Genomic DNA, 17,886 nt, shown 5'->3' with positions numbered 1-17,886 from the left:
TTCTCTTGTTCGAGAGATGTTATAAGTATAGTTATCTGATTAATAAAAGACCACATCTATGAAGTTGGAATCATTTGATTCATGTTAGTAAAGTTTCTAAACAGTTGATGATCGAGTATAGAAATGTGGCTATAAGTGGTAAATTAAACAAGTACAACATGATTCGACTTTTAATTTGGAATTGTAGGAGGATTTGATTTCGGTTTCTATTACTATTAATTGAGTAAGATTTGATCTTGAGAAACTCGGGTATCTGAGAATTGAGTCTGAGTTCACAAAGATATCTTGTTTATTTGTTCAAAGGATGTCTAATTGTCTATAGGGTAAAGCCGAATATCAAATGTATTCGAGATTATTATTGTCATGATGATGATGGGAAGAAAATGATAAAGGGACATTATGAATTTCAGATCGGGATGTCTCTCATTTCCGTGAAAAAGGAGAGATGCAAGTTGAATTGTGAAAGATTGATGATGGAAGTCTGCATGATTATTTTAGTATGTACAGATATATTATTCAACCGATGTGACTGAGTTGTATGTTTCTAAGTTTATAGTTCCAAGAATGTGGGTCTCGGTGTTTCAAATTGAGCTCGAGGTTTATACCTCAACTATGGAAAAGCTATAGGAAATCTTGAGTATGAGCTTGTATGGAATTGTTTTATAAGTTGTGAGAAAACGATATAAGTGACTCGTGAAAGTAGAGAACAACTTTTTCTGGTAAGATTTTCGGGGACGAAAATCCCTAAAGGGAAGAAATGTAATAGCTTGATTTTGGGTCTAGTCGAACGATGGTTTTGGGACCACAAACCCGACGAGAAAAAAAAAATATTTATTTTATTATATTTTTATAGTCTATAAATTTATGAAAATATTTCGTAAAAATTTCATTCGAAAATTTTGACGTTTGAGCACTCAATTTAGTCAAAAGGACTAAATTGTAAAAAGTGCAAAAGTTGAGTTCTTTATATATGAGGTGCCTAATTGTTATGAGTTTTAAATTGAAAGTCCTTATGTGACAATTATTCCTTTAATAAGTTAGTGAATGGATATTTGTTTGGTATTTTTGAAATTTGGTTGAAATAAAAAGGGTAATTTTGTAAATTGATTAAAATAACCTAATAAGACAAAAATATAAAAGCTATCATTTTTTTTCATTCTTTCTTCTTCAACCGTGGGAAAGAACAGAAAATAGCAGCCATGGATGAGCTCCATTCGGCCAAGCTTTTATGGCTTATATAGGTACGGTTTTTGTCCCGTTTTTAATAATTTTCATATTTTTGAGATCCCCGAAGCTTAAATTTTCTATTTCTACCAATTGATTGAAGAGAAATTAGAGTTTAAAAATTTACCCATTCATGATATGGTTGTGTTTTGATGATTTATAGTGGATAATGAATGTTTGATGTGTTAAATATGAGTTTTATTCAATGAATTTCGGTAAAAATGTCAAAAAGGGGTTAAATTGTGAAAGTTACAAATTGGTCATAAGTGTGTGAATTAGTGAAAATTTGGAGTTGCCATAGAAGAGAAAAATGTTCAGAATGTCTTAAACCTTATAGAAATTGAATAAAAATTAATTTAAGAGCATTGGGGCAAAAGTGCAAATATGCAAAAGTTTAGGGGTCAAAATGAAAATTTGTAAAAATATGATTTTTAGACCCATATGAATATTGTGACTGATTGGTAGGCTAAATGTGATGTTATAGATGATGAAAATTGAGACTTGGACCTAGAACGGAAAGAAATCGATTTATGGACGAGTATGTCCTTTTCACATTTGTGGTATCGAGGTAAGTTCAGTATGTAAACAATACCATGCTATACATGTATTTAAATGTTATCATTACATGAATTGTACAGATATTAATGTGTATGTAATTAATAGAAATATGATAAGACAAAGCCTTAATAGACGAGGAAAAATCCGTTTGAACCTTAGGAATAGAATAGGATACGAGTGACATGTCACTAGGAATTATGAGTCTAGATGACTAGCTCGAGAATGAGCATTGAAATGTCATGAGATATGAGGTAGCTTTAGCTACAATTGAGGCACTTATGTGCAAAGGCTTTTCCAGTATCTAATTAGTATTCCAAGTGTTCAACGGGCAATCCAAGGAAAGAGTTAATGATGGTCCCAATGAGGTAAGTCATTGGTGAGTATGCACTCGAGTTATGTTACGAGTTGTGCAAGTATGTATACTAATCCTATGAGAATGCCTTGATATGTGTGATGATCTATGATGCATAATATGTGTTCTTGCCATGATGGATAAAATGGTGTTGTATTAATATTATGAACAATGATCATGAATGAGTAATTTAGCCTTGACAGATTTGAGTTACTGCAGTAGTGTAACTTTGAAAATACACTAAAAATAGTGGAAAATGAGTTAGAGGCAGAATAAAATATGGGATTAAAGCTTAATGAGTCTATTTTCACATGAAAGAAATAGAGGAAGAAAAAGAATTCCATATTGTTTGATATTTGAATTCTTGTGAAACAGGGTCTGAATGAATTCGAGATCCCCTGTTCTAACTTTAGAAATTCACCAAAAATTGTACAAAAATTATTAAGAGTTATACCTTACATGAATGGATTCCTTATTGAGTCTATTTTTATGGGAAATAAACGGCATGGTCGTTGGAATTTTGTACAGGGAGAAATTCGGTTTGTAGTGCACAGGGGTCAGAGTGGTCATACCCTGAAACAGGGGAGACTTTAACTAATAAACTGTACTATTTTCCTTAACCAAAAATTCTGGAAATTTTATGGAAGAAAGGAAAATAAGTCTAGTTTCAGGGAAAATTAACGGAACTTAATTCGGAGTTTCGTAGCTCCAGATATAAATAATTTAGTGACCGTTGCTTAGAAAGACAGCTTGTAGTGAACTTGAAAATATGTTGTAAACATTGATAAAACAAGTTAATGAGTTGCTTATTGTTTTCATATGAACTTACTAAGCGAAAGCTTACCCCCCCTTCTTTCCCATGTTTTCTAGAGTTTCCAGGTTAGCTCGGGTTGGAGGCCGTCAGAGATATTATCACCCTATCGAGTTAACGTTATCGGAGTAAGTAAACTTAAGTGATTCGAGTCTATGGCATGTATAGGGTTTTAATGTGAGTATGTAATATTATGATTTGGCCAAAGGCATTGGCTTATTATTAAGGTAGTATTAGTCATGTAAATTGGCCTATGTCAGCTAATGACATTATGGGCCCATATGATTATTCTTATGCATGTATGTTATTATCTCTTGTGATGTGGCTTACAACATGTATGCCTAGAGATTGAATTGAGATTCATTGATGAGCTAGTAACTAATGCAGGATTAAGTGATTGGTAAATAGTTAATAATGCTTCATGAATGGTTTGTAGATGTTTAAGAGCTCATTTATGTCATGTTGTATGTTATTGGATAAGTATGTATCTATGCATGTGGTGTAAGAGTGACAAAAGGGTTGATAATTAGCCTATTTCTGGCCACACGGCCTGAGCACATGGGCGTGTGAAGCCTTAACGCAAGAGATTTTTCTAAGTTTTTCATGAGTTCTCGATTGGGTCCCGAACCGCCCTGAATGCATGTATTGGGCCTCGTAAGCTCGCATAAGGGACAGATTGCATGTGAAAAGAAAAATTTTTAATTATTTGAGATTTCATGGCCCTGTTTAGTATGGAAGTGTTAGTAAAAGTCAGGTAGCACCTCGAACCCCGTCCCGGCGTCAGATGCGGGTGAGGGGTGTTACAAGGCCGCTTATTTATTTTTGATGGTTTTTATATGTTTTATTAAGATAGGTAATATTTATATTTAACTGTTGAAATTGGATAGGTTTAGGGCGTTTTCAAAAAGCAAGAATTGATTTCAAAATAACACGAAAAACAGCAAAGCTTCCATAATGAAGATATTTTCCAAAATTAATCATTTTTCCTAAAAAGGACTTAATCAAATCAGTTTCCTAGAAATATACATGACGTTAAGGTATGGCAATGGCGGTTTGCATGTCTAGGATTGGATCCGAAGGGAGTTTGGTACTTAAGCAGTCCGATGGACTCACCTCCTCTTTTCCGGTTTCCTACCTGGTGCACACCTTCCATTCACTTTAACCTATAATGAAATCATCTTTTAAAACACTCAGTAAGTTTTCTTTCTGGATCGGAAATGTTTTGAATGCTTCGATGTGGCATGTCGGATTCGGCCATAACGTCTGGGCCGGGTTTGGGGTGCTACATTCCTCTTCCCCTCAAGGAATAAAACAAAAAAAAAATTAAAGGGATAAATATCGAAACTATACATGAATTTAATCTAAAATGTAATATTATACAAAAATTTTGATTTTATATAATTTTATATATGGAATTTTAACTTGATTCAATTTTCACAAATCATTAATAACATTCTTGAATTACATAATATTACATAGACAAAAATTTATATTAATCTAATATAAAGAAAATAAATATATGTATTCATTTATTTAAATGTTTACAATTAAACCAAAAAAATATTTATACATATAAACCAAAATAAAAATTCGTGAGTATAATTGTACAAAATAAAAATAAAAATCACTTATCAAATTGTATATTAAATCAAAATTTATTTATAATTTTTTTTCATTTTTCTTAAAATTCTTAGGATTTTGGGAAATATTATACAGAGAAGATCTGCTGAAGTCAGAAACTTCGAACCTCTTCTCCACTTCATGTTCTTACCCAACTCCACCACCATAATATCTTCCCTCGGTCTCCCGAGTCTCGCCTTCCCCAGATTTCGGAACTCACTGCACGAGATTCCGGCATGCCATGCAACCCTGCATTGCGCGCAGAACAGCCTATGAAAATTCGGATTTCAGACGCTCTGATTTCATCACAACATCAGGCCCTCCTCCATGTATCCGTTTGAGTCCGAGTCATGTTAATAGGGGTAAATATAGGTATAAAATAACTGATTATTACTGAATAATTGATATTCGGATAATTGATCATTCTTGGATATTAGATTCTTGAATAATCGAATATTCTTGAATAATTGATCATTCTTGAATAACTGATTGTCACTGAATGAATGACTGCTACTGAATAACTTAATAATTACTGCATATCTGATTTCACTGAATAATTGATATTCTATGGATAACCGATCAATTGATCGATACTGAATAACTAATTATTATTGAATAATTGATTGTTACCGAATAATCGATTCTTGAATAAATAATTATTCTGAGTGTTAATGAACATTACTGATTGATTAATTGCTATTGAAAAATAACAAATGATTTGAAATTTAAAGTAGACCAAAACATTGGTTGGAAAGTGAATGTTTGAATTCTCATTGAGTTTGAATAGTTTAATATATATAAATTAATATGTTTTATAATTGTTTAAGTGTTTAGATTATAGAAATACCACTGAGTGTATACTTAGCGTGCAGTTTATTTCCGTGCGCAGGTTAAGTTAAGGCTAGACTGTTGAATCAACATTTCAGGCCGATCCCGAATTCAATGAGGTAAAGTATGTTGAGTATTGATAATGGCATGTACCTAGGATGTTTAATGAGAGTCATTTAGGTTGTAAAAGTATTGATGAAATAAGTAAATTATGATTGGCAACAGTATATAGTATGAATTTTAAAATTTATAAAAAAATTTGTATTGATTCTAAATTAGTTTCAAATTGAATTTACTGTCCACTAACAGGGAAAGAAATCCTGGAAAGGGCAGTAAAAACTCTGTGATCCGAGAACCAGCAATTCGCAAAGTGCGTTCTCTCATTGGTCGAACACTTGTACAAGAACAATCGAACGGCAAAATTGTGGTTCTAAAGCAGCATTGCAGTTCACATCAGGGCATTTAACCATTGCTATGTTTTCGTGGATTTTGGCCTTTACGTATTTGCCAATGCAATCATTGCAGAACGAATGGGAGCAAGGGTTGCTTATAAACATCTCCTCGAATTGCAGAATGAAGGACTAATTAATGTTACCGAGGAGATGCGGTGTTTGGATTATGAAAAATCGAAATCCCATGCATTTTTCTTCCATGGGAAGATTAAATGACTTTTATTTTTTCTTTTTTCAAGAAACAGATTTCAACTTGGAGACTAACGATTTTGGATTATTAACGCCCATTCATATTCTATAGAAGATACTGTTTTTTTTTTCTTTTTTTCTAGCAAAAATTAACTCATTCTTTTAGACGTGTAAAAATGCGACACAAACTCATTACTGTCTCAGCAATCCATATAATATCGAATTAGATAACACTATTCTTGATGTTATGAAAATTACAGGAATGTGGATTATTTATTTTATGTGGAATCCAGATCAGTAAAAGCACTCGAAATGTAATTAGTTGTCTAATAATAGATATGATTTGTAAATGAGTAAAATAGAAAATGAATACACACTAAAGCGACAGCAGTTTGAGCCAGAAGCAAGTATAAGGAATAAAATAAATTTGTCATGTTTTTCAGTTTCATCTCTTAACTTAGATTTAGGTACGGTGGCGTTACACTCTAAAATTTTGCCATCTCATTATTTTTTTTAAATCATAATCTTTTTTATAATTTATAATAATTTTAGTGATGCACAATATCAATGAAAGTGGAGAAGAATGAGAGGCGGTGCTAAAGGAGACCAGTTCACCAATTCTAAGATTGAGAGCCGAACAAATAGAAAGACTCAAGATGAACGCTCGGCGTGTTAGGGTTTTAAGTGGGAATGAGTCCCCCTACGAAGTGGTATCTTGAGGTATTTATAGGAAAGATAAGGGCCTAATGAAGGGCCTAAGTCCAACCAGGTCCAAATTGAGCTAAGGATATAACAATAGTTCTCTCTAGTCAAGAGGTAGATTATATGGTGACTGTGTCTCGAGACCATCTATAAACTGCCCCCATGAGTGGTAGTTGTTGCAAATAAAGTAGCGGGGTGAAGGGGACAATTTATTGGTTGAATGACTAGGGAATATACGATGCGTTGTAAGGTTATTAAATTCATGTCTACCCCCTTTAGTAATACACTTTGCAGATGGTATAAATTTCGCTTTATAATTTATTGGATGGCATGCCCATTAGCTCGACAATCTGAAAATGTAAAACATATACTTGAGTGGTGCAATTGTCACTTAAAGAATCCGAATTTATACAATGGAAATGTGTCGTATATATATCGTGGAAGTGATTATTGAAAATGTAAAATAGAGGAGGTTCAAGTCATCCGTTTGTAATATAAAATGTAAGAGATGCAACCTTTCATTGATAATATGAAACATAAGAAAATGCATACTATCCGTAGGCAATATAAAACGTAAGATCTTGCTCCTAGATCCATGGGGAGGTTTGCGGTAAAAAATCACTGGTTGATGGCACTACCATAAGCCATCGCAACACAAGTATGTGGAGAATGAAGTCCTGCAGCGTCAAATCACAACCCTAGGCCAAGTTTACTTGGCTTAGATTTACGTGATGAATACAAAATCATAAGTATAACATGTAAAATTTATAGATTTAATATAAATATAAATAGTGAATGTGACCATTCAAGGGAGTCCTTTGCAGGTTCCCTTTCTAACAGTAATCATTATATGAACATACATATATGCAATGGGGTATAACCACCCATGAGAACCCTCAGGAATTCTCTTCCTCAAACTCATAGATATGCATATATAGGCAAGTATAAATAAGCATACCGAATGTTTACCGTTCGTGTGGTGTAGCCGCCTATGGGTGTGAGAACATAGACATTTGGTATCTTTATCTTTTAGGCTTTTGGTCGGATTATACAAGTAACAACAAGTTTCCTAAACAAGTTATCTCATTTCACACTTTTCATTAAATCAATTGAAGCAGATTTACAAGGAGCTAAAACCAACCGAAAATTAGAGATAACCAATGGAAATCCAAATTAGCAAAGTTGAAAGAGAAGGGCGTCGATTGAAGGCCGAAACAGCAGCAAACTTGAAGAAATTGCAACAACTTTGGAAGGAAATGAGCACGAGTTGTTCAAACTGTATGATTGCACTTAACAAGGACATCCCGGAGTCATTATTTGGCCAATATCATTTTAGGGAATTCATGCATCAAAATAAAAATGAAAAAAAGAAAATAATCACTTGATTGTTCTCACATTATTCAATCAGTGTCATTTTAGGCATTTCATCTACTTAGTTAAACAATGATATGCCATGTTCACATTTTACATTAACTACAAGTCATTGTTAGATGAATCCCATCACAGGATTCAAGTTTAAACTTATAATTAATAATGGTATAGAAATGATGGAAGGTATTTGCTCTATCTCATTTCATTATGCTGAATCTGAGAAAAACATGTCTATATATTCAGCCTTTAATCCACCCTTCAACCTGCAATCTAAATTTTAGTTATCAAGAACCAAATTCCTGCACCAAGCAACCTTACACAGTTGAAGTAACACGAACACCATAGAAATAAACAGAGTAATTTAACGAGAAATTAAGCGAAATGGCTCATCGTTATCATAATTTAATGAGAAATTAAATGGCCCACAGTTATCATACCTGCTACAGGAACATTATCAAAACTCTTTTGGTATTTGATCAACAGCTCTTCAATACTGATCTCAGCGTAGATTTCTGTAGCCAGTGCCTCTAAAGCTCGATTCCCATCTCTCAAAGGCTTCAAATACCTTGATGAACAGAAATTAGCTTAGTGTTTGGCCCAACGCACCCAAAGGCTTCAAATACCTTGATGAACAGAAATTAGCTTGGTGTTTGGCCCAACGCACCATAGTATCAATTAAAGTAGAAAAGAACCAGGGGCGGTGTCGAAAGTGGCCGGTTGACTTTAAGATGAATGTTTAGTGTATTAGACTTTTGAGTAGGGAAGAGTCCAATATCTTGACATTTATGGCAGACTTGAGAGAGTTCAAGTTTGATCAGGTCCATATTAAAGTAGGAATATAACAAATTTTTTAATATTTTTTGCATTATATATATTAATTACGAGAATCTAAATTCAAATATGAAATTGAAAAAAAAAAGTAAAATTCTGAAATTAATATGAAAGAAATAAAAAAATTAAATTCAAAAACTAAATATTATTTTAAGCCTAATAATTATTACCCAACAACAAAGGTGAAACCCAAAATTAAGCCCTCTCGCTCTTGTGCTGTACCATATGCCCATATGATTTGAGTGAGATGGTGAGAAAATAAATAAATAAATAACAAAAAGAAGACCCTTTTTAATGTTTCCCCAATCTGTCACCAACCTGTTTGACCCATTCCACGTACTAGCCCAAAAAAATTCTATCTATTATTGTTTTTAGTATTTTCCAAGAATTTAATAATATTATTATGTTAAAATATATCATAAGTCCTTATATTTTTTATAAAATTAAAATTTAATTTTTATACTTTTTATTTTTAAAAATTTAATCTCTATATTTTTCAGATTTTAAAATTAAATTGCACTGTTAATTTTTTTGTTTAATTTAGTAGTTTAATCACGTAATTAAATAAAAGGTAAACTATAGTAGAGGTTACCCAATTATAAAAAGTTATAAAATGGTCACTTAACTATTTAATTTTGTCTTTTTTAGTCATCAGCTAGCTGATATAAAAAATAAGAATACCTAAAAATCCAAGATAGTTGGGTGATCAAAAAAGACAAAATTAAATAGTCGAATGATCATTTTGCAACTTTTAATAGTTAGATGACAAAAAAAGAAAAAAAATTATAATTGGGTAACTACTAATGTAGTTTACCTCTAAATAAATAATATTGTAATGAACTTGAATTTAATAGAATAACTTTAACAATGTTAACCATTGAACTGGAATTTTGAAATTTGAAAAGTAAAGAGACTAAATTCAAAGAAATAAAAGTATAGGACTAAATTTTTAAATTTGTAAAGTGTACAAGGCTTATAGCATATTTTAACCATATTATGTTTATCCTTGTAAAAACCTCAAGTTTTGGTTGTCCAAATCCAAAATCCCCCTGTTTCTTTTGAATCTTCGCGAAAGAAAAAGACAAGCACAGGAGAAAACCCCATATTTCGATTCATTTCGTCGATCCTTCAAAACAGGGGGAGGAATCAGAAATACCCCTATTCATAAAAACCTATCTTTCTTAGCCTGAACCATAAAGTCTTGGTCTTTGGGGAAAAAGCCCTAGATTTTGAATTGGGAAGCAGAAGTTGATTACGTCAAGAATTTGGTAGATACTCATTGTGACTTATGTGCTTGATTTCTCAAAGAAAAGCAGTGATGCAAAAATCCAGCTCATATTGAAAGCCTAGTCCTTTCTTCTTCTTCTTCCCCTTTTTTGAAAGCTGAAAAGCAAAGGCAGGAATTTTTAATCGTACCCAAAAGCAAAAATGCATCAAAATCCTTGATTTTAAACCCAAAAGAGGTTGCATATTTGCTTGTCTTTTTGTTATGATGGAACCGCCGTTATCTCGATTGGTGATCTTAAGTTTCGGCCTTCTGTTTACAGTTTTTGCTTGTTTTGTTGAATCACAACCATCTAATGTAAGTGCGCCACCGCCGCCATCAGTTCCTCCTCCACCGCCGCCCCCGCCCCCTCCCCCGCCACAATCAGTTCCTCCACCACCGCCACCGGTTTCTCCGCCGTCGCCGCCGCCACCTTCACCATCACCTCCCCTAGCGCCTTCTCGCCCACCACCACCGCCGGCAGATCACCACCGGAATCATACTCATCATCCTAGACGGCGGCCACCACAATATTCACAAAATCACAAGCCTAGTACTGCGAACAAGCTCAATACTGGGAAAAAGCTTGGGCTTTTGTTCATCGGAATTGTTATCATCCTGCAATTTGGTGTTGCTGGGTTCTTGGTTTTCAAGAGAAGGCAGCTCTTGAAAGTTAATGGCACATACGAGACTTGCTCTTCTTCTTCATGAAATCACCGCCAAGTTTTTGGGTCTGCAATTCAATTCATTTTAGGGAGTTCTTTTATTGGATTGAGAAAAAAGAGTTATCTGCTGAGCTTAGAAAGGGATTACGTTTATTGTGGATATGGGTCCTTGTTGAGATCTTCTGTAAATGGGTAGTTCTTTTATTGACTTTTTTCTTTCCTCTTCTTTCCATCTTGTTGTTGTCGTTGTTTTGAATGTTGATTCTTTCCCTGGGTTTTTTAGTTCTGTCTACACGGCTTGTAATGCTACATAGAAGAAAAGCTTTCAACTTTTGCCCCAACTTTTCTTTAAATCTTTCCCTAACTTGTTTGACACTGTAACAATGTTAGAAATCATGGAAGAAAATGTAATGATTCGGTTAACATTTTCTTTTATCTTTTCCTTGTTTATCATGTACCTTGCCAACATGATTATATTGTTGTGTGATGCAAAATTTATTGGTTTAGTTGCTTCTGCTGCTCTTTGGAATATATGATAGAAGATATAATAGATTCAGCATAAGCTTCAAGGAAAGAGTAATGTTGTCTTAATGTAATAAATGATAAGTTTTCATGGTTTTTGTTTTCCTCATCTGGAACGGTTCTAAGATGAAACTCCCTTAGATACCTTGTTGTATGTTTCATAAGCATGGATATTACATAATTCAATAGGCCTTTTCCCCCCAAAGAGATGCTTTTGAGACTGATTTGTAGAATAATTAAGAATTTGTTAACATTAATAGAAGCACTAAGAACTGGCCTTTTGGATTAAATATATGAATGCTAGATCTGGGATGCTTGTTTATGACACTTCCTTCCCTCTGTGATGTATTGTTGTCTGGTTGCTCGTTTATATGGTTTTGAATATATGTACCATATGAATTGATGATATTACTGAATAAGTTTTCTATAACTGCACTGTTCGGTAATATCCATATGAAATGGTGTGCTTTCTCTTTCTGTGGTTTGGGATGTGAAGGTGGGTGATGAGATGAAGATACTTTTTGGTATTGGGAATTTCTAATTGGGAATTTCGAAGGTTGTGATTTGTTGCGTACTATTCATGAAGTTGAATTGTATTCATTAATTCTTTATAAGCTTACATCAAGAAATCTGCAACATACCTAGAATATAGCTGTTACATTTCAGTTGTCACTTGGCAACAGTCTACTTGTCCAAGTCAAACAGGCAAAACTGCTACATCCATTCACGTTGGTGGTCATCTAGGTCCAGTTACCTTTTCTGGCTGGAACAGTGCTATATGAATATGATGGAACTCTTTTTGAACCAGAATGGTTGGCTAGAGTGGGGTGGTAGCTCAATAACTAGCTTGATTATTAACCATGTTAGTTTTGATGTTATTGAAAGCTGAAACTACACTTTGGTTTTGCTATGCTAAGAATTTACTTTTTCAAAATTTAAAAGCTTGAGCTATACTGCTGCTGAGATGATTGATGATAATCTTGGCTTGTTTGGTGGATGGAACAAATAGCAAGTACTAACTCTATTTCGTTTGGTAATTTGGTTAGCCTTCAAGTTAGTCAATAGAGTGGTTAAGCCTTTAAAGGTAGCCAATGACTGTAAATTTGAAGAAGAAAAGCTTTTCAGGATTGGGGGAGTTTGCTTTTAAATTAGTTTTGGCATCCCACTTTTAAATCTTTTAATACCAACGAGGGTCAAATATTAGCAAGTATGAGCTGGTGTGTTGAGAAAAGAGTAGATTATCTTTTGTTGATGACAACCAATAAGTAACCCAGTCATCCAAGTTTATTCTTTGCCCCATTGCTTCTCTGGACATGATATTTAATTTATTATTATGTTGTTAATAACACTTAATGGAGAAGTCATGGTCATCAGGTGTCAATGACATGACGCCTAATTCATGTTTTAACATCAATGCCCCATTAACTCATTTTAAGTTTTCACATTAGAACACCTAATTCAGGTTTTAACAGCAAATCTATTCTGGGATTGCATATGGAGGACAGGATTGAGAAATCAATTGTTATAATTCGTTGTTGAAACCAGTTAGCAAATGTTTCCAGTAACTTGTTCCATATTATTTACCATTTATGCACAACGGGGAAAAAAAACCCTTCTTCTTTTTGCATTTATAAAGAAACAATCAAAACAGGGTCAAGTTCTTGAGGCAATCATACTACTAGCCGAACTGCCGGCACTGGAAACAGGGAGACCACTATTATACATGCGTTGGATCTCTTCCCTATACTCTGTCAAAGACTTGTCAGGAATGGCTGGTGTTAACTCCACTACATCACCCATCTTCAGCCTGCATGTAGGATCGTTTACTGGCTCATGGTTCAGCCTTGGCCTCAACTCTTCCTTCACGGTAAACCCAAATGGAGACCATCTTGAGTTCCCCAGCCCAGCTCTTTCCAGCAAATCCATCATTGTTGAGTTTGCAGGAAACTCTTGCACCGACATCTGCAAATAGGTGATGCATGAATTGTCATTTCTTTCTGGCACAGGTTCATCTCCCATGTTTACATTTAAGTGCGTGGCACATAAAGACCATGCCAACATGAAAGTTTATAGAAACATACCTTGTCATTTTCAATCATGATAACAAAGACAGGTCCATCGTCACAGCAGTGAGGCTTATAAGAAAATGGGCAATCATCCGAATGTGTAGGAAATGAGCAGGGAGGTTTGAAGGAATCATTATAGGCAATTGAAGATTGGTCCTTGCTCATTGTTTCACAGTGCCAAGTTACAACCCACCGAGCCCACTCAACCATCTGAAGTACAAATGAAGAGTGCTTGCAGTCACCCTCCTTATATCTCCAATGAGCTGCAAAGCCAAACTCAGCTTGCAAATGCATCTCCTTTGTTCGAATTTGAACTTCAAGTGGAACTCTGCCATCACCCATCACTACTGTGTGCAAGGACTGATACCTGCAGATTAAGATGGTGTTAGAAGGAACTTCTGCATTTATTGATTTCATCTACAAACAATTCCAGGGCATATAAGCTATAACACACCCATTAAATTTAGGGCGAGTTACATAGTCCTTCAGCTTTCCAGGTACTTCAGACCACAACTGATGAACTACTCTCAGTGCCTTGTAACAGTCATCCACATTTTCTACAATAACACGTAGTCCGCAGATATCATGGATCTCATCCATGGTCAACTTTTTCCTGCAAAAACAAAATAGTCTTATACAAACATAAAGATAGTCTCCATGTTCCTCTGACATCTTAGGGTGTTCATGCTCGTACAGTAAGATAGATAGATATACATAGCGAGGGAGAGAGACGAGAACATACTTCAACATCTTTGAATAAATGCTATATAAACTTTTATGTCGTCCAGAGATAACATGATAAGGAATTTCTTCATCCCTGAGCACTCTCTCGAGTTTCTCTATAGCAGAAGTAATCAATGCCTCATCAAAGGAGTCCACAACCCTGGAGGACAGCTCTTTGTGCTGATCTGGATCGAGATGCTTGAAGCATAGATTCTCTAGTTGCTCCTTCCAATTAGAGATTCCTAAACGATTGGCTAAAGGTGCAAATATTTCCAAAGTCTCCTTAGCGAACCTTTGCTGCTTGAGCAAAGGCAATGCATCTAGCGTCATCATGTTATGCAACCGATCTGCCAATTTAATGAGAACAGCTCTTGCATCCGCCATGGCAAGGAACATGGTGTGCATCCGATCTGCTTCAGCAGTCCTGCTAGCAGTATTGTTTTCTCGTGCTAGCTTACTCAGTTGGCTAAGCTTGGAGACCTATGTGAATGTCATAATAGAATAAGTAGAAGCTTATAATATCAAAGCTTTACTCAAAAGAATGTTGACTGAAATATGCAAGAAAATTACAAGGAACTTAAAATAACCAAGCTGCAGAGATGAGTATGCTGCCTATAATGTTCTCGATTGGAGAAGCTCATGCTTAGACCTAGATATTTTTACTTTTAACTAGGAAGCTAAGAACAAACTAAAAGATGAGAGTCCAGTGTTAATTGAATTACTGAGAAGTCCTAAGAACAACATATGCTACAACCACTGCCCAAAAGCCGAGTCAGTTCAACAGCTTCCACAATTATTCATTCATGGCAACCATAAAGCTATAGATATTTGCCCATTCAAATATGGTAATAGACTAATCAATCATATGAATGTCCTATGATAAGAGAAATTAATTAAACATAGCATCACAAATAATCTTTCATTCTTGTACCACCAGATTACCAATTGAACATACCAAAAATTTCAATGCCAGACAAAGCAATCCTAACAGTAAAAAGCATTTTGGCTAGTATAAACATGAGTAACGCATTACACAATGGAAATTCATGTCTCACCCCTTCAACTAAATCAGCAACAGCGGCACCAAATGTCCTACAGATATACTCATAGCTCAAACACGAGTCATCAACGGTGTCATGCAAAAGCCCTGCAGCAACTACATCAGAATTGGCACCAATGGAGGCCAACAACACTGCAGTTTCCACACAATGTTGCAAATAAGGATCACCACTTGCGCGCATCTACAAGACAAACAACTTCATATCACCTTTCAAACAATCTGAAAACAACAGAAAGTCAGGATCAAGAATAAAGTTTAATTTCTTTGTTTGTACCTGCCCTCTATGCGCCTTCTCCGCTTCATAAAATGCCTTCACTACCAGATCTTCACGGAAGATTTTGTGCCTCATTTGTGCACCTAAAAGCAACTCCGAATTCCCTTCCTCTGTGAAATTATCCTCCATAGTAAACGGTAATTCATCGGCAATACTTTGCGCCTCAAAACTAGTGGAATCATAATCAATGCAAGAACCTAAAGCACCCCTAATGAATCCATTGAACAACCCATTAGTCCCACTACGGAACGAGCCCTGAAAATTCCCATCTCCACCCTTTTCGCGCGCACTTCTCATAGGAGGACTGCTGCTACTACACAATACAGGGCCCTGAAACACCGATACCGGGCTCTGATTGGTTTTAAAAGAAGAAGCGCCGAATTTGTTGGTTGAATAACAAAATGAACAGCTTAAGTCCTTCAACTCTTCCCCTCTATAGGACCCTAAATCCTCTCCACCGCTGGAAAAGCTTGATTTTACCGAATGTGAGGAGAAGAGGCAGGATAGGCCACCGAGAATGGGTCTCTGGGACGACGTGGAAGCCGCCGTAGAGGAAGTTGAAGATGAAGATCTTGAATTCAAGTCGAAATCACAGGAATTAATGTTGATATGGTGTGGCGTGGAGCATACGCTGCCCGGTGGACTCGCGTAAAGAGCTATTGTTGAAACCGCCATGACCCAGGTACAAGCAGATCGTCTCCAAAAGAAATGTCCTGCTTTGTTTTCTAAATCAAACCCCGATCTTTCACTCCAGGGAAACAATGGTCTTCTCAGACACCAAACAAACCCACTAGTTTTCTCGAGAAAATAATCAAACCCAGAAATTTTATCTGGAACCAAATAATTTCTGCAATGAAAAAATTAAATTTTAATTTCCCCTTAAGAAAACAGTAAATTTCTCTAAAAAAAAAAGCCCAACAATTATCCCAGCACAAGGGTTTTTCTACTAACAAAAACCAGTTAATTTTATTAAAAGAGACCCAATTGAATCTCAAGTCAGAACTAAAAGGCAAAGAAATTTCATTAATTCTAGGGTAAATCTATATATAAAATATATACAGAGAAACCCCAGAGAATCAAGATGAATAATTTGAGTGAAAATCACAAATTTTGAAGCTACAGTATTTGCAAATATATATAGTCAATTTGACTATGTACAATTTACAAATTAGGAAAATATCACAATTTTTTTTCTTTTTTTGTAAAACGAAACAGTCAAAGACGCTTGAGATTGTTGAAATGAAGGCTTGAAAGAGAGAGCTTTCGATTCTTTTCCTTTGAATTTTCCTTTGAGGCGCTCTTTTTTTCTTTTTATCTGATTCCCTCTCCGCAGTTTCTTATTATAGAAAATTGCTTTGAGGCCAGGGGGAAGTAACAGTTAAATTACAATTGTATCCTTACAAATTAACGGAATTAACTGAATGGGGACAATGTGACAAGTCCCACTGTCCACGTTAAACTATATTTTTCGCTTTGGATAATCTAATGTTCTGGATTTTGGTTAATTAGGAAATTAATAGAAATGTAGAATTTTATAAAACAAAAGGCTTAAATTACATTTGGTCCCTGAAATTTACATTTTCTCCTATTTATCATTGTTTTATTAATCTAAAAGTGTCGCGTGTCTCTGTCATTAATAGTGTTGCAAAAAAGTACGAATTTTGTTGACGGGATGAAAATTCAAATATTACGTTGAAAAAAATACCATAAATACTAACTTAGAAAAAATGCAAAATTTAAAAGTGATTAAAGAAAATAAGGGCATGTGATCATGTTTATACTTTAATAATTTATATCTAACTTCTAGTCCAAATAAAAGATGGTTGACTTCATAAATATCCATAGTTATTGATTAAGGATTATTTTGTTTTCTGTTATTCATTGTATTGTCTTTACTAAATAATTTAATATTTATATAAACTTTTGTACAAACATTAAAGATAGATAAGATTATATGTCTGTATGTGTGTACAACCTTGCACTTTGTTCTTATCCCTTTGATATTGTTTTTAATCATGATTGAATTAAATTATTATATACTATAAAGGTAGTGTTGGAAAGGACAATGGCATTGGAGCTCAAAGTCAAGTGTTATTGCTTTGCAAGAAACAGCAAACCCCATGATTGTACAGCTTCTCAATGGCTGCCTACTTGCTTTTGGATGTCTACAACAGCGTCGACTGCACCATTCGTTTCGTACTTTTATATGTCAAAAAAAAAATCTCTTAAAGAAAATATAGTTTTTTTTAAATTTATACATTAAATTCTCGTTAATTAAAATAATTAATTAAAATTTTTCTCTGCAAATCTTTTATAATTAATCACGTTAATTATTAAAATAAATTTATGGACCAATCAAATGATAACATGTGAC

At 34.5% G+C, this 17,886-nt stretch overlaps 3 protein-coding genes and 1 long non-coding RNA gene across 6 annotated transcripts; 2 read left to right on the top strand and 2 right to left on the bottom strand.

Annotated features, from left to right (window-relative positions):
- Positions 1 to 1,135: 1,135 nt before the first annotated feature.
- Positions 1,136 to 3,360, top strand: LOC128292843 (uncharacterized). Of its 2 annotated transcripts, none has more exons than XR_008282792.1 (3): positions 1,136 to 1,241; positions 1,709 to 1,792; positions 3,014 to 3,360. It is a non-coding gene; the product is annotated as an uncharacterized LOC128292843 (long non-coding RNA). The 2 variants fall into 2 exon arrangements; XR_008282791.1 differs by having other exon boundaries at positions 3,005 to 3,360.
- Positions 3,361 to 4,437: 1,077 nt separating this feature from the next.
- Positions 4,438 to 5,950, bottom strand: LOC108465606 (uncharacterized). Its single transcript, XM_053027467.1, has 3 exons — positions 5,795 to 5,950; positions 4,660 to 4,843; positions 4,438 to 4,442 (listed from the first exon to the last, which is right to left on the bottom strand). The coding sequence occupies exons 1-3, from the start codon at positions 5,948 to 5,950 to the stop codon at positions 4,438 to 4,440; spliced, it is 345 nt and encodes a 114-aa protein (XP_052883427.1).
- A 3,996-nt stretch (positions 5,951 to 9,946) lies between these two features.
- Positions 9,947 to 11,361, top strand: LOC108465605 (leucine-rich repeat extensin-like protein 3). Its single transcript, XM_053028194.1, has one exon. It carries the CDS (start codon positions 10,428 to 10,430, stop codon positions 10,911 to 10,913), a length of 486 nt encoding a protein of 161 aa, XP_052884154.1. The 5' UTR covers positions 9,947 to 10,427; the 3' UTR covers positions 10,914 to 11,361.
- A 1,583-nt stretch (positions 11,362 to 12,944) lies between these two features.
- LOC108465607 (probable GTP diphosphokinase RSH2, chloroplastic) lies at positions 12,945 to 16,821 on the bottom strand. Of its 2 annotated transcripts, XM_017765977.2 has the most exons (6): positions 15,513 to 16,819; positions 15,234 to 15,419; positions 14,198 to 14,658; positions 13,910 to 14,068; positions 13,471 to 13,822; positions 12,945 to 13,351 (listed from the first exon to the last, which is right to left on the bottom strand). In XM_017765977.2, exons 1-6 carry the CDS (start codon positions 16,185 to 16,187, stop codon positions 13,043 to 13,045), a joined length of 2,142 nt encoding a protein of 713 aa, XP_017621466.1. In that variant the 5' UTR covers positions 16,188 to 16,819; the 3' UTR covers positions 12,945 to 13,042. The 2 variants fall into 2 exon arrangements, with proteins under 2 accessions (XP_017621466.1, XP_052884153.1); XM_053028193.1 differs by having other exon boundaries at positions 13,910 to 14,658; positions 15,513 to 16,821.
- Positions 16,822 to 17,886: the final 1,065 nt, after the last annotated feature.

This window comes from Gossypium arboreum, chromosome 5, assembly GCF_025698485.1.
Source record: "Gossypium arboreum isolate Shixiya-1 chromosome 5, ASM2569848v2, whole genome shotgun sequence".
In the NCBI taxonomy this organism is placed as follows: Eukaryota; Viridiplantae; Streptophyta; class Magnoliopsida; order Malvales; family Malvaceae; genus Gossypium; species Gossypium arboreum.
The sequence above is the reverse complement of the archived record's forward strand: the minus strand, read 5'-3'. Positions and strand labels throughout refer to the sequence as shown.